At 46.0% G+C, this 13216-nt stretch overlaps 1 protein-coding gene across 1 annotated transcript in view; it reads left to right on the forward strand.

Annotated features, from left to right (window-relative positions):
* The window catches only part of GRK3 (G protein-coupled receptor kinase 3), a 60337-nt gene that overhangs the window by 39051 nt on the left and 8070 nt on the right, over positions 1 to 13216 (forward strand). The window contains 9 exon segments of the mRNA XM_039560844.1: positions 3499 to 3577; positions 4017 to 4147; positions 4901 to 4995; positions 5825 to 5932; positions 7966 to 8032; positions 8227 to 8327; positions 9684 to 9750; positions 10203 to 10298; positions 12477 to 12639. Coding sequence (XP_039416778.1) covers positions 3499 to 3577; positions 4017 to 4147; positions 4901 to 4995; positions 5825 to 5932; positions 7966 to 8032; positions 8227 to 8327; positions 9684 to 9750; positions 10203 to 10298; positions 12477 to 12639 — 907 coding nt within the window.

Here is a 13216-nt window from a genome sequence, read left to right on the forward strand (position 1 = left end):
GGAATAAGAGAATTCCTTCAATCCCTGAATAGAAGCTGGGGGGCTGGAGTGGCACGTGCTGTGCTCAGGGACAGGAGTTCTGCACTGCCCAGAGCAGAATGGAACTGGGGAAGTTCATCACAGTACAATTAGTCACTTAACTGGGAATCCAGATGTCTCTGCAAATAACAGCTGTGCAGATGACACAGCTGGTTGTGTAATCAGTTCTGTTAATCCACCTAAAGCTCTGGCATTCCCCAGCACTCCTGGAGCAGGGAGCTCCCATGCTGGAGTCGGTCGTGGCTGCGTGGTGAGAGCAGCTTTCCATGGGTTCAGGAGTACAACAGGCACCTCTGCAGAGCATCTGGAGCCTCTTGGATGGGTCTGGTGGCACCAAGCTGGGCTCTGCAGGGCTCAGTCTCCCTTGGTGCCTTTGCTGTGTCACTGTGGTGTAACAGGGACAAACTGTCACTGAGCTTTGGGTTTCCTCTTCTGCGAGGCACAGGCCCCGTCTTCCCCTCCCACACAGACCTTCAGGCTGGAAAGGCATTGTGAAATCCTTGGAAGGTCACAGAGTAGGGAAGAGAGTTTACTTTCTTTTAAATATTTAATTTCTGTAGTAGCCAATATTTGCCTAATTTCTGTTCAGAAAACTGGAACATGGAAATCACCAAGGCGGTGATGGACCCTGTGAAACCAGCCAGCCCCAAGGTGCTGTTTGTGGAAGGAAGTGGTTATTCCATGAATCTTTTCCTGAGGGTAGGAGGGGGTCATTCCATCTGTCTGTTGTAAGACCAGGGGCCGTGCAGGGCTTCTCTCTGTTGTGGCTCCCAGTTTTCTCCTTCTGAAAAACCTCAGCACTTCAGCTGCCTTATCCAGATCTTCTTGAGATAATTTGACTAATGGCTGGATTCAAGACTCCCTCCAAGGGATGATAAATACAATCACAGAATCCTAGAACATCCTCAGTTATCCCTGCCCAGGACACCCCAGGAGTCCTGCCCACCGTGAGGTGGGTCTGAGATCAATAATTGGGGTTTTTGGAGCAGAACTGGTACTTGGTTTTCACGTGTTTCAGGCAGGGACTGGCACATCTTTGAGTGATGCCTCAGGGCAGAGCTGCCCTCCAGTTAAAATGGGGCACAGCTGCTCTGTGCTCTGAGCACCTTTGTCCCCTCTTTGCTGTCACTTTGTGCCCCCAAAGCCGAGTGCTTGGCTTTCAGGGAAGAGTCAGAACCAAAGGTTTCCTCCTAGAGCACTTTTTAATGTGCTAATGTCTTTAAAATATCACATTTCTGCATTTTTTATGGTTGCTCTAATATTTTTTTTCCTTCCACTTGATTTATTACCACAAACTTGACTTCAGCAGTTCTCTGGACTCAATCCAGGATTGTTTGGATGTAAGGAACTCTTTCCAAACTGGTCTTAATTCACACATTAATGTCATAATGTTGCTTATTTTCATCAGAGCAGAAACTTGACTGCAATGAAGAATTGCTCTCCTGGGAAATTGATTTTATTGCTTTATGTGTCCTTTAAAAAAATAACTGTAGGGTGGATTTTTAAAAATTTTTATGCTGTAAAATACTCTTTTGCTGTGGTTTTTGTGTCAGGAAAATACTGCAGTACAGTTTTTCTCTCTGTGAGCAGAGAAAAGGGTAATGATGAAATTAGGAATGCTTCCACAAAAATGAGTTATGCATCACATTTACACTTCCAGATAACTTTTTATTTTTCAAATCCATAAAAATAGAGGCAAGCTATGTTCTGGTGTCGAAAAAACCCTTTTATTTGTCTATGTGTGGTGTTTAAATTCTGCCACTAAATCCTTCTGGGTAATTAGATTGCTCTGAAATTTTAGGAGTCCTGCTTGGGGACACTTCTGAATTACCCAGTTGATGCAGGAAATTAAGTTAATAATTCTGCTCAAGCTGCTGTTGTGAAGTTAAGTGGCAGCTGCAATAGTCCCCAGCACAGAGTTCATAACCAGAGGTGGTATCTTGTGTTAGACACCACATCAGGCTCCTTATTTGTAGGGCCATTGGCTTTTCTTCCTGGATGTTGTGCAGGTGTTTCACACCCATCCCTCCCCTCTGCAGGGAGCGTTTGGGGTGAGCAAAACATAAAGTGCAGTTGGGTTGGAGCAGGGCAGGATGTACCCAAGCACTGTGGGGATCCCTGGGCTTACAGTCAGGTCTATAAAGCTTTGTATTTGAGCCTCATGGAAGGATGAAGGGGCTCTGAAGTGTCCCTGTCCCTCCCTTTCCTCTCTCCGGAGCCGGCCCCGCGCTGCCCAAGGCCGCCGTGTTTTGCTGTTTCTAAATTGGGAAGGGAGCGAGTTCCTGTCAGAGATTCCCAGAGCTTTCCCTTGTCCATCCTGCAATGCTGAGCATGTTGTTGGAGTCACGTGAGGCCACGCTCTGCTTCCTGCGGGGTGTCTCCTCTGGGATCGTCTCCCTGCCCCCCTTGGAGCTTTGGGATCAGATGTGGGATGGGGCAGCACAGCCATTCCTGGAGGGTTCACTGCAGGCTCACCAGACAGCCCTGGTTTTGTACCACAGCCATCCATGGAAGGTGTCCCTGCCCCATCTGGAGCAAGATGGGCTTTAAAGTCCCTCCCAACCCAAAGCATTCCATGATTCCATCCCATATGGCTTTGGAGAAGTTGATGAAGTGATAGCCACCCCCAAGAGCCTCCTGGCTTGTATCAGCAATAGTGTGGCCAGCAGGACCAAAGCAGTTCCATTCTTCCTGGAAAGGGTTCTCCAGCCCTGGCACAGCTGCCCAGGGCAGTGGTGGAGTCACATCCCAGGAAGGATTTAACAGATGTGTGGATGTGGCACTTGGGGACATGAGTTAGTGGTGGCCTTGGCAGTGCTGGGGGATGGACTCGATGATCTCAGAGGGCTTTTCCAACCTCAGCAATTCCATAATTATGAATTAGCCCTTGCATCCAGCACAGGCCCAGTGCAGAGGAAGATCTGCCAGCTGCTGCCGTGGAGTTTTGAATGTGTGTGCTGGAGGTACCAGGACACTGGGAATAAAGATGTGTTTTTCAATGGAATTTTTTATGGCTGCTTGTCTTAAACATGGGGTGAATTGAGGTTCCAGGTGCATCTGGAGGTGGGCTGTAACCCATCCCTGCCCTGGCTGCTCTGCTCTGACCTCCTAAAGCTGCTCCCGCCCGCCTCGTGTTGTGGGTTTTACACGATCTGGACTTTGCTGTTGCTGCTTCCTGGCCATTGTAACACCCCAGAATCCCAACTTCCTGCCTGGTGTGTTCACATTCCTTCAATCCTCTGTTGGAAATGCTGCTGGGAGCCAAACACCTTCCCTGTCACCTGGGCAGGGCCCTCCCAGGGGGACAGGGGTTACCAGCATAGCTGCATTTCAGGAGTGAGGATAGAACTTGGGAATACTGGCAAATAGCACAGGAAAAATACCAGATGTATTTTTAGCTTTCCTAAGTCACACTTTGCTCATTGCCTGAGGTGAAACCTCTTTGCTCTTCCCTTGCAGGACTGCCCTTTTATAGTCTGTATGACCTATGCCTTCCACACCCCTGACAAGCTCTGCTTCATTCTGGACCTCATGAATGGTAAGCAAGACTTGTGCAGATGATGATGATGATGATGATGATGATGATGATGATGTTACAGGAATTTTGGCAGGAGGATTGTTGAGATGGTTGGTCCCTCAAGCCTGGGCTGCTCTATGAGCTGATTTATTCAGCTCTCACAAACCAATGTGTGGTACAGCCTTTTGCTTGGGTGGAAGTCCTCTGCTGGATTAGTCACTGAATGCAAATGTTTATGAAACAAATGCATTTTAAAATGGAGTTTCAGACTGATGAAATCTCTGTATGAACTTTCTCAGCTATTTTGTCACCACACAGACTTGCAGAGGGTGGGCCTGTGTGCTCCACAGGTGATAAGAACCTACAAAAGCTGTGCTGTTCCCCCACAGTGTCACCCTGTCTGCCTGCAGGGTAAGATTTTACTGTTCATTTAGTTACATATCAATTCTTCTCGTTTCAGGAGGAGATTTGCACTACCACCTCTCCCAGCACGGAGTGTTTTCTGAAAAAGAGATGAGGTTTTATGCTACTGAAATCATCCTGGGGCTAGAGCACATGCACAATCGCTTCGTGGTGTACAGAGACCTGAAGGTAATGGTTGGTGGGTGCCTGCATCCACACAGGCCCGTGGATAACTTCATGGATTACCTTATCTGAAACCTTTCCTTGGCAGGATTATTTCTTTATCTGCCTGGTTTTCATAATAAGGTTTCAAAGTCGTTCTAATCTGTGCCGTTATCCAATTTAACTAGCCTGGGAGAGGCTTCCTGGGGGTCACAGTAAATCCTGTGCAGTGTTACTTATCTCCCTGATGGGAATAATTTAGAGGATCTACTGTGTTTCTGGGAGCCCTGAAAGAGGCCTCTGTGTGTGTGATGGGGGACAACAGCAGGGGAGTTGCTGGGGGGTTTCACTGACAGCTGGGAAGTCCAGAACAGGTCCCAGAGAAGGGTCCCTGGACCAAGTGACAGCACAAGGGGATTAAAGTCTACCCAGAGACTGAGAATAAAAGGTGTGAGAGCCACACACAGACCCTGCTGTGAAGAAACCAAAAGCAGCTTGAGGCCAGAATGGATTATTCATTTATTACCTGCTTTGTGTTTCAAACCCTGCCTGGTTGTTCTCTTCTGGTGTTCAGTCTTTCATAACCTGTGGAGTTGATGGTAGTGCTCTGTGAGAATGTAGATTTTTATCTGGAAAGTGCCTGGTCTAGTGATGTTAAATAAAAAAAGGGCAATTACCAATTACCAGGGAGTATTGATGTTTGAGTTGCTGTGCTGTGAGAGTTTGCACTTGTGTCAGCTGAGGAATACCAAGCACTCACCTCCCTGTGTTGGTTTCCAGCCTGCAAATATCCTGCTGGATGAACATGGGCACGTGAGGATATCAGACCTTGGACTGGCTTGTGACTTTTCCAAAAAGAAGCCACATGCCAGTGTGTAAGTATTATATCTGGGAGCTCTGCTGCACATACAGGTAGTGCTAAGTACATCTTGAATTTGTCTTTATAATTTAACTTTGCTTGAAGGGGAGGAGTGACACTTGTGTGGCCCAGGCTTGCTGAGCTGGAGGCTCTAATGAGGTTTTTCGGACTTCTCTCCCTGTTTTCCTACACGGTTGTAGCAGCTGATGTGTAGGCATGGCTGGGAGATGACACATTATTTTGGGATGATTCACTGCTCAGAGAAGAACCCGACTGAGTTAAAGTACCAGATTGCTTTAATTGTCCCAACCTGGTAATTAAATATTCCCAAACTGACTAAAATCCTGGATTTATTGTGCCTTTGTCTTTCTGGATATTCTTGGAACTGGAGGCAAATGATGTTCCTTTCTGCCACTTGCCATCAGGATTTAACTAGGACCTGAATTCCCAGAGTTGTGTGTGGATTTACATCTTACCTGGCACATTTTATTCTGAAGTCCTCAATTGCCCTGATTTAGTCTCGGAATTTATGCAAAAAGGGAAACTCCAGCCTGTCACACCTTAAAAGATTTGCAATTCAGTAGCTTCTTGAAAAAAGTCCATATGTTTTGAGTATGTCAAGGGTAAAAGCAATACCTGGTGGCTGCTTCTAGTGGTGCCCAGGGCTGAGCTCAGGAGTGTCCTGTGCTCACCCAGGTGACACATGAAACCCACTGGAAGCAAAATAAAATGGTTAAAATGAATTCTTTCCAAACTGGGCTGTCTTACTGAGAAAACATTGAATGATTTTGTTTCCAGTGATAGTGTTGGATGTAATGAATGTTCTGTGCTGTTGTGCTCTGCAGAGGAACCCACGGGTACATGGCCCCCGAGGTGCTGCAGAAGGGCACGGCCTACGACAGCAGTGCCGACTGGTTCTCCCTGGGCTGCATGCTCTTCAAGCTGCTGAGGGGGTGAGTGGGGCTCTTGCCTTGCCTTTGGGAGCCTGGGGGCCTCTGTGGGCATCCCTTGGAATATCAGGACATCATGTGTCACAGGTTGTCTGAAATGATCCCTCAGTGCTGACCCACATCCTCATGTGAGACAAAACCAGGCTATTCCTTCCAAACCAAACCCAAGCCCTGCTCCCTGTAGTGGCTACACATGTGGGACATGAGGAAGGCAGGTCCTCTGTGTGCTCTTTGAACTGCTGCTGACAGCAGTTTACTCCTCTCTTGGCAGCTGGTAGTGTTTTAAATGCTGGGATGTTACTCCTTGGAGTGCACGAAGCAGCCCTGTTAAATCGTGGGCTTCATGTTAAGCTGAGATGTGGTGTGGTGGAGAAGCTCTTGGCTGCACTGGTCCCTTGTTGTGTGCTACTCAGCCTTCCCTCCTGCAGGGTTTGGGGCAGGTACAAAGCGTGGATCCTTCCATTTGCTGACTCTGGCCTGTTACCTTATCAGTGTCCAAAGGTCCACGGTAATTACAGCCTTGTCAGCAATTACCTTCTCATTAAACTTACGTGTCTAGAATTGATTAATACCATGGGATTTATCTGAGCAGTCAACAAGCACTGATGGGCAAGTGCTTGTTGAAAATGGCATCCTCGATGTTAATGGCAAACCAGAAGAATCTGAGGCTTTTCACAATGCTTCTCTGCAAAGATTGATCATTAGGTCATCCTGTGTCCTCACACATAATTAATTATAAGCTTTTATCTCCATCCAGACACTGTACAAAGGAAGGTCAGTGTGTGACTTGTGAATTGAACTGCAGAGCTGTATCAGTTTAACAGTAATTGTGCACAAAAAGGGCTATGTAAGGGTGCAAACAGAGAAAGAAGTGTTTAAATTGCTGGTCTTTGGGCTGTGATTCTCCCTGGCAGAGATGTTCAGGGTGGTATCAGTGCTCAGCCAGAAACCAGAGCATTATTCACGGTGAACTCCTGGTTCCTCATCTGTTCTGAAGCCAATTAAACACATCCCAAAACAAGGGCTGGGCACATGGTGCCATTTCTTGGTGTTTGGTACATTTAGTCTGGCAAAGAATCTGCCCATAAGTTGCCAGTGAATCATTTTCTTCCCTGATCTACTCAGAGCCTCCTTGTCAGAGTACATGAGGCTGTGTGGGAACCATTTACCTGTCATGCTAAAAAGAGAAATATTGAAGTCCTGGTCTGTCCATTGCATCCATCAATCAGAACAATTTTGAGGATAAAAGGAAAATAACTTGGGAGTAGCGGGTCTCCAGCTGAAACATGCTGGTACACTCCGCCATGTGGCAAGGCAGAATGCTTTAGAATAGCTAATTAATGGAATTGATAAGTGAGTAACATTTTGATTTCAAAAAAATAATCATCCCCTCAAGGTTTTGAAGAAAAGAAGCAGGGAATATGTCCTAAATGTAATTAAAATATCTCTTACTACAATGCTGCTTCTTTCTTTCATGAAGGACTGTGTGATAAATCTCTAATGTGCCACGGTCTTCCATAGCTTAGAGGAAAATTCAAACTCAAACCAGAATTATAAAGCAGGAAAGGGATAAAGCTGATAATTTACTAGATACCATCAGATATCTTCCCAGTGCCTGATGCTGTGGGATCTGTGGTTACCTTCTCTCTTATCTCCTTACTCTCCATGATGGGGAGTGATGAGTTCAGTGGGTCATGCTCAGCTTCCCTATAGAAATCCATGGATTTAAATCCCTGTGGGTGATGGCTGTTTGGGGTTTCCTTGTTAGCTGAGAACTGTTCAGGTTTTTGGGAGACAGACGTAATTGGTGAGGCGTTTGAAACACATCTTTAAGGCCAGATCACTGTTTAAGAATTACCCAGCTTTTTTGCTCACCTTCCTGTGGATCAGATTGTTCTGCAGGACAGGATTGATGAGGGGGAAGGATGGAACTAACAGGATGCTCCACTCTTTCCTGGCATTGCCACAGCTGAACTACCCCGATATGCTGTGGCTTTACATTTATTAGTGTTTTGGTTTTTTTCTTCTTTCCACAGGCACAGCCCTTTCAGGCAGCACAAAACCAAAGATAAGCACGAGATCGACCGGATGACGCTCACCGTGGTAAGGCCTGGCCTCAGTGACATCCCCGTGTTCCCCCAGCTCCCATTTCCCCTAAAACTAAAACTGCACCCCCTGCTCTCCCAGAGACCTGTATCTGCACATGGCAGAGCAGTTAACAAACACCATCAGAGACAAGAAAGCAGAACACACCACTTCCATCCTGGAATATCTCTTTGTACTTCCTTTCTCCACAGAATGTGGAGCTCCCGGATTCCTTTTCTCCCGAGCTGAAGTCCCTTCTGGAAGGGCTCCTGCAGCGGGATGTGAGCAAGAGGCTTGGATGCCAAGGAAGAAGGTAGGTGTTGTCTTCTCCTTGGACCTCTGCCTTGAAAAATTTCCACTTCTCTGTCAATGAGTGAACTCGTTTCAAGTGAAAATCTGCTTCCTGTTGTGCGGATTTTAATTTTGGAAAGAGAACATGAAAAAGTGCTGCTGCATGGAATTACATTTCAGCTTCCTTTGGTTTGGACATGTTTTTTGGACAATTTCTGTCCTTAAAGCCTTCCCCTGAGTTCCCTGCAGTCATGCTTGCATTGGGTGGTGTTCCTCCTTCTCATCCCTTGGTTGTTTTTCTGGTTTTGCCTGATCTGTTTTGGCATGAGATCATATGACTTGACTCAGACATACTGATAGGGAAAAATTTATTGCTTTTATTGTATCTGTAATGATAGGAGCATATTACATACAAAAAAACCCCCCAACCCAATCCCAAAACCACCCAGCAAAAAGCTCTGAATATTGCTGGTGTTGCCTGTGTCACTTCATTATTCTAAGGAAAAGAGCTTTTGTTTTGTTTCTTGACTACAAAACACTCCTTGCTCCTGCCAAGCTCACCTTGCTTGTAGCTGTTCATGAAATTGTTATCTCCTGCTTCAAAATCCAGTGTGAGACTGGGAGAGAAAAGGAGGGGAGTAAACAACTGTTGGGAAACTATTGGGGTGTGTGATAACAGATAATGGTCACACCTGAGCCTGGGGCTGGCTCCAATTCCAGTGGGAGATTTTGTCTTGGAGCACTCTTTGATAACGACCCGAGATTGCTTTTCCCTGGGGCCTAACAAGAGTAGTTGATTATTTTCCCATAGAATTTGTGTAATGTGAAATGGTGTGGAGCAATGTGGTTATTAACAGGTAGTGACTGGGATCCGCCAAAGGATCTGTGTTTGGGATCTGACCCAGATCAGTGTTTGGGGCCTGACACAGATCCATGTTTGGGATCTGACACAGAGCAGTATTGGGATCTTACGCAGATCCTTGTTTGGGATCTGACACAGAGCAGTGTTTGGGGCCTGACACAGAGCAGTTTTTGGGATCTGACCCAGAGTATTTTTGGGATCTGACACAGAGCAGAGTTTGGGATTGACACAGATCAGTGTTGGGATCTGACAACAGAGGAACACTGTTTGCTGTTGGAAATGATGGAGTGCCATCAGGAGTTCTTGCCTGCCAGCCCTAGAGCACTATTCCAAGTGTTTCCACATGAAAATCTTCTCTCCTGTTGCTTACTGAAGAATTCTTATGTTTTTCTTACAAAAAAAGCGTTTCCCCGATACTCTCAAGTGATAGAAATGTGACCTTTGAAGGCTTTGTATTTCTTGAATCCACTTGAAAAGCCCCTCCCTTTGTTGACTTCAGTCACTTCTGTTTTGCAGCGCACAAGAAGTAAAGGAACATCCTTTCTTCAAAGGCATTGATTGGCAGCAAGTCTATTTACAGAAGGTAAAGCATGAAGACAGTAATTTTGGCTTACTTGCTAAAGCAGTGAAAGGAAAATAAACCCAAACAGGTACTGAGCAGAATACTCGAGGGTCGCAGTGCCCAGCACATTGCTCACTCACACAAATACAGGGAGGGTTGTTGATGAATATTCATTCCTACAGATCTTCCTGCTTGTTAGGGGTGAGTTGTTACATTTCTGGGGTCAAGTGACTTCATGGTTTCCTTTCCTTTGCTGTCTCTAAACTGGGGAGTTTTATCCCCAAATTTTTGAAGGAGCTTTAATTAAAAGAAGTGGCAACGACTTTGCACTGAAGTTTAATTCCAAGGGGGACACGCTGGCACGGTCGAGTGTAATCTGTGCAAAAAAATCAAAAGGGTGTGTGCATAACTACAGAATGGAGTTAAATAATGCCCATTAATTTGTCTTTAATGATGCTGCTTTTAATTTCTAGTACCCTCCCCCCCTGATTCCTCCCCGGGGAGAAGTCAATGCAGCAGATGCCTTTGATATTGGCTCGTTTGATGAAGAGGACACTAAAGGCATTAAGGTACCCAGCTCTCAGTGGTGGAGGGTGGCACTGGGACTGCTGTGCTTGGCTTTCCGTGTGTGTGTGGCATTCCTTTGCTTCAGGGCTCTGGATGTGCAAGGAATTCCTTCAGGCTGGGAAATTCAGTCTGTGCTGGTACCTTGGGCTGGTTCCCAAGTCCTCATGGTTTTAGATTAACTGAGGTCTACTTTTCTTACCCAAAAGTTTTATGGGATAAAGGAAATGTTTCAAATGGTCAGGAAGCAATTGGGAAAGCTTCAGATTTTTTAGAGTACCTTATGGTTTGTGTCTTTAAAAGCTGTGATTTATTTCTGGTGGCTTGGAGAAATGGAGCTAAACATTATTTTAACAGTTGAGTGGTCAGAGAGTGGTAGGGAAAACTCTTAAAAATGACAAACTATGTTGATAGTAACAATGCCATAAGTTAAAAAAAATGGTAAAAGAGATTTTCAGGTTCTGGTATTATCCAAAATGTAATGAGAATAATATAAATGATAAAAAAAGAGAAGTTAAAGCTGCTGGCCCCTTTGGGACTCACACGAAGGGGTGACCCCACTGTGAATTCCTCCACTCTCTGAAGTTTCCCTGGGACTTTGGACAGCAGGGCTTGGGGTCAGTGCTCTTCATTGTTTTCATCCCCCATTTCTGCAGTAGATCAGACCTTGTTATTGTTATTACAGAAGTGAGTCAGGAGGGAAACTAATTGTTCTAAACTTTATAAGCAAAAAGCCCCATTAAGTACTCGCTGAGCCTAAAAAGGAGCTCGTCTGTCAGTGTCACCTGCTATGGTGACAGAAGCTGGCACAGAAAAGTGCACAGAGCCCAGGATGTTCTTTATCCCAGAAAATTCCACATTTTCAGCATCAATGTTAGCCTGGCAGGATTCCAGCCTCCTGTAATTCTGGAATGCCAGAATTCAGAGGAACATTTTTTTGCAAGGAGGAACCGGGCGGTCTTTTTATTTATTGAGGGGATCAGATATTCTTAATGAGATGATCTAGTGAGAAATCCTGTCACTTCATGTGAATTATCATCAGGTCAGTGCTGTGTCATCTCCAGTGTGAACTCAGAATCCCACAGCTCAGGCTGCCTATGGGATAAATTTACCCCTGGGGGTGAATCAGGGAGGGATAGCACAGCCTCCCCGGGTGTCACAGGCGTCCAGAGGGGACAGGATGGTTCCTGCCTGAGTCAGCTGCCAGCGAGGTGCCAGGAGCCCTCTCTGTTCAAGTTTGAACACCTTGCTCTCCTCCGTGCCCCCTGGGATTATATTTATCCTGCAGAATGTCCTGTGGCCCCGAGTAGAGCACGTGAGCTTTGGGGTTACGGGGTGGGGGGAGCCAGCAGGGGACGCCTGGGTCTTTTCCCCCTTCCTCGGGTGCCCCAGGGAGTCCTTGCAATTGCAGAGAGGTCTTCTTGGTGTGTATTTTCCTGCTGGGATGTGGCCATGGATCTCTGAAAAGGAGAATATCTATTCCAGGAGTGTCTGGCCTGACTGCAGGAGGGGAATTAAGCCAGTGCTGCTCCTACAGCTGTTGGTGCTGCATGCACGTGGCTTTAAACCCCTCCAGGGATGGGCATTCCACCACTGCCCAGCTCAGTGCTGGACAACCCTTTGGGTGCGGAATTTGTTCCTAATTTTCTTCAGTGCAATTCAGTTTACATTCTCCAAGGATTAGTGGGGAAAAGAATCCTTATAGCAGGGAAATTGAGGTCTGCAGCACATGCTGATGAATTCTGAGGGTTAATTATTAAGAAAATAAAGCCAAGCTGTGGAAGCATGGAAGGCATTGCTGTGGGAAAGGTGTCTTACCAGTTATTCAGGGAATTTTTGTGCTGAGGAAGTTTTTGTGCAACAAAGTTAAGAATGCTGCTGCTTCCATTGGAGTAATTATTGAAATGTGAAGTCTAGAGAGCATTATGGGACAATGCTGAGGATTTTAGAGCTATCCATCCAAACAAGTTTTGAGCAGGTGGCCTGTTCTCTGCACATAAATTAATATCTTTGCTTCAATTAGTGTCTGTGCTTCTCTTGCTTGCATCTGTCTGTTTTGTGAAGGTTTGAGTTCAATCCATCTTGTCAAATAATACTGTTGCATGGGTAACTATTAACTGTTGGGGATAAGAATAGTGAAAGTTATTAAAATGATGGGTTTTTTGTTGTTTTTCTCTTGCAAGTTGCTTGATAGTGACCAGGAGTTATATAAGAACTTCCCTCTGGTAATATCGGAGCGTTGGCAGCAAGAAGTAGCAGAAACTGTTTATGATGCAGTAAATGCAGACACAGATAAAATTGAGGCCAGAAAAAGGGCTAAAAATAAGCAGCTTGGCCACGAGGAAGGTAATCTGTCCTTACACTTCTCTCATCTTTTGCTGCTAGGTAGTAATTCCTGGGTTTGGAGTTCCACAGTCTCCTGTTGCTGTCATTCCTGGGAGTTGTTAGGGTTCGTTTGATCACTGTCGTGTTGCTTAAGATGTTTCTTAATGTTTTGAAATGCTGAATGATGACATCAGGCTTTGGAAAGAGATTCATGGAATCACAGAGTCCTGGAATGGTTTGGGTTGGAAAGGACCTTAAAGCCCATCCAGTTCCAACCCCCTGCCATGGGCAGAGACACCTTCCACTAGCCCAGGTTGCTCCAAGTCCTGTCCAACCTGGCCTTGGACACTTCCAGGGATGGGGCAGCCACAGCTTCTCTGGACAACTTGTGCCAGGGCCTCCCCACCTTCCCAGTCTGTGGGATTTGATTTCCTGCCCAGGAGTTGGGAAGGGCCCTAGGAGGTTTTGCACAGCAAACTGCAGCTTGCACGGGGGTGTTGCATCAAACCCCCAAACTTTGGAGAGCAAATGCTTTTAATGAACTCCTCCAGTGAAATACTTCTTTAAGAGCCAAGTCCTGTCCTTGATCCCTGCTCTG

This window comes from Corvus cornix, chromosome 15 (genome assembly GCF_000738735.6).
Source record: "Corvus cornix cornix isolate S_Up_H32 chromosome 15, ASM73873v5, whole genome shotgun sequence".
NCBI classification, from domain to species: domain Eukaryota; kingdom Metazoa; phylum Chordata; class Aves; order Passeriformes; family Corvidae; genus Corvus; species Corvus cornix.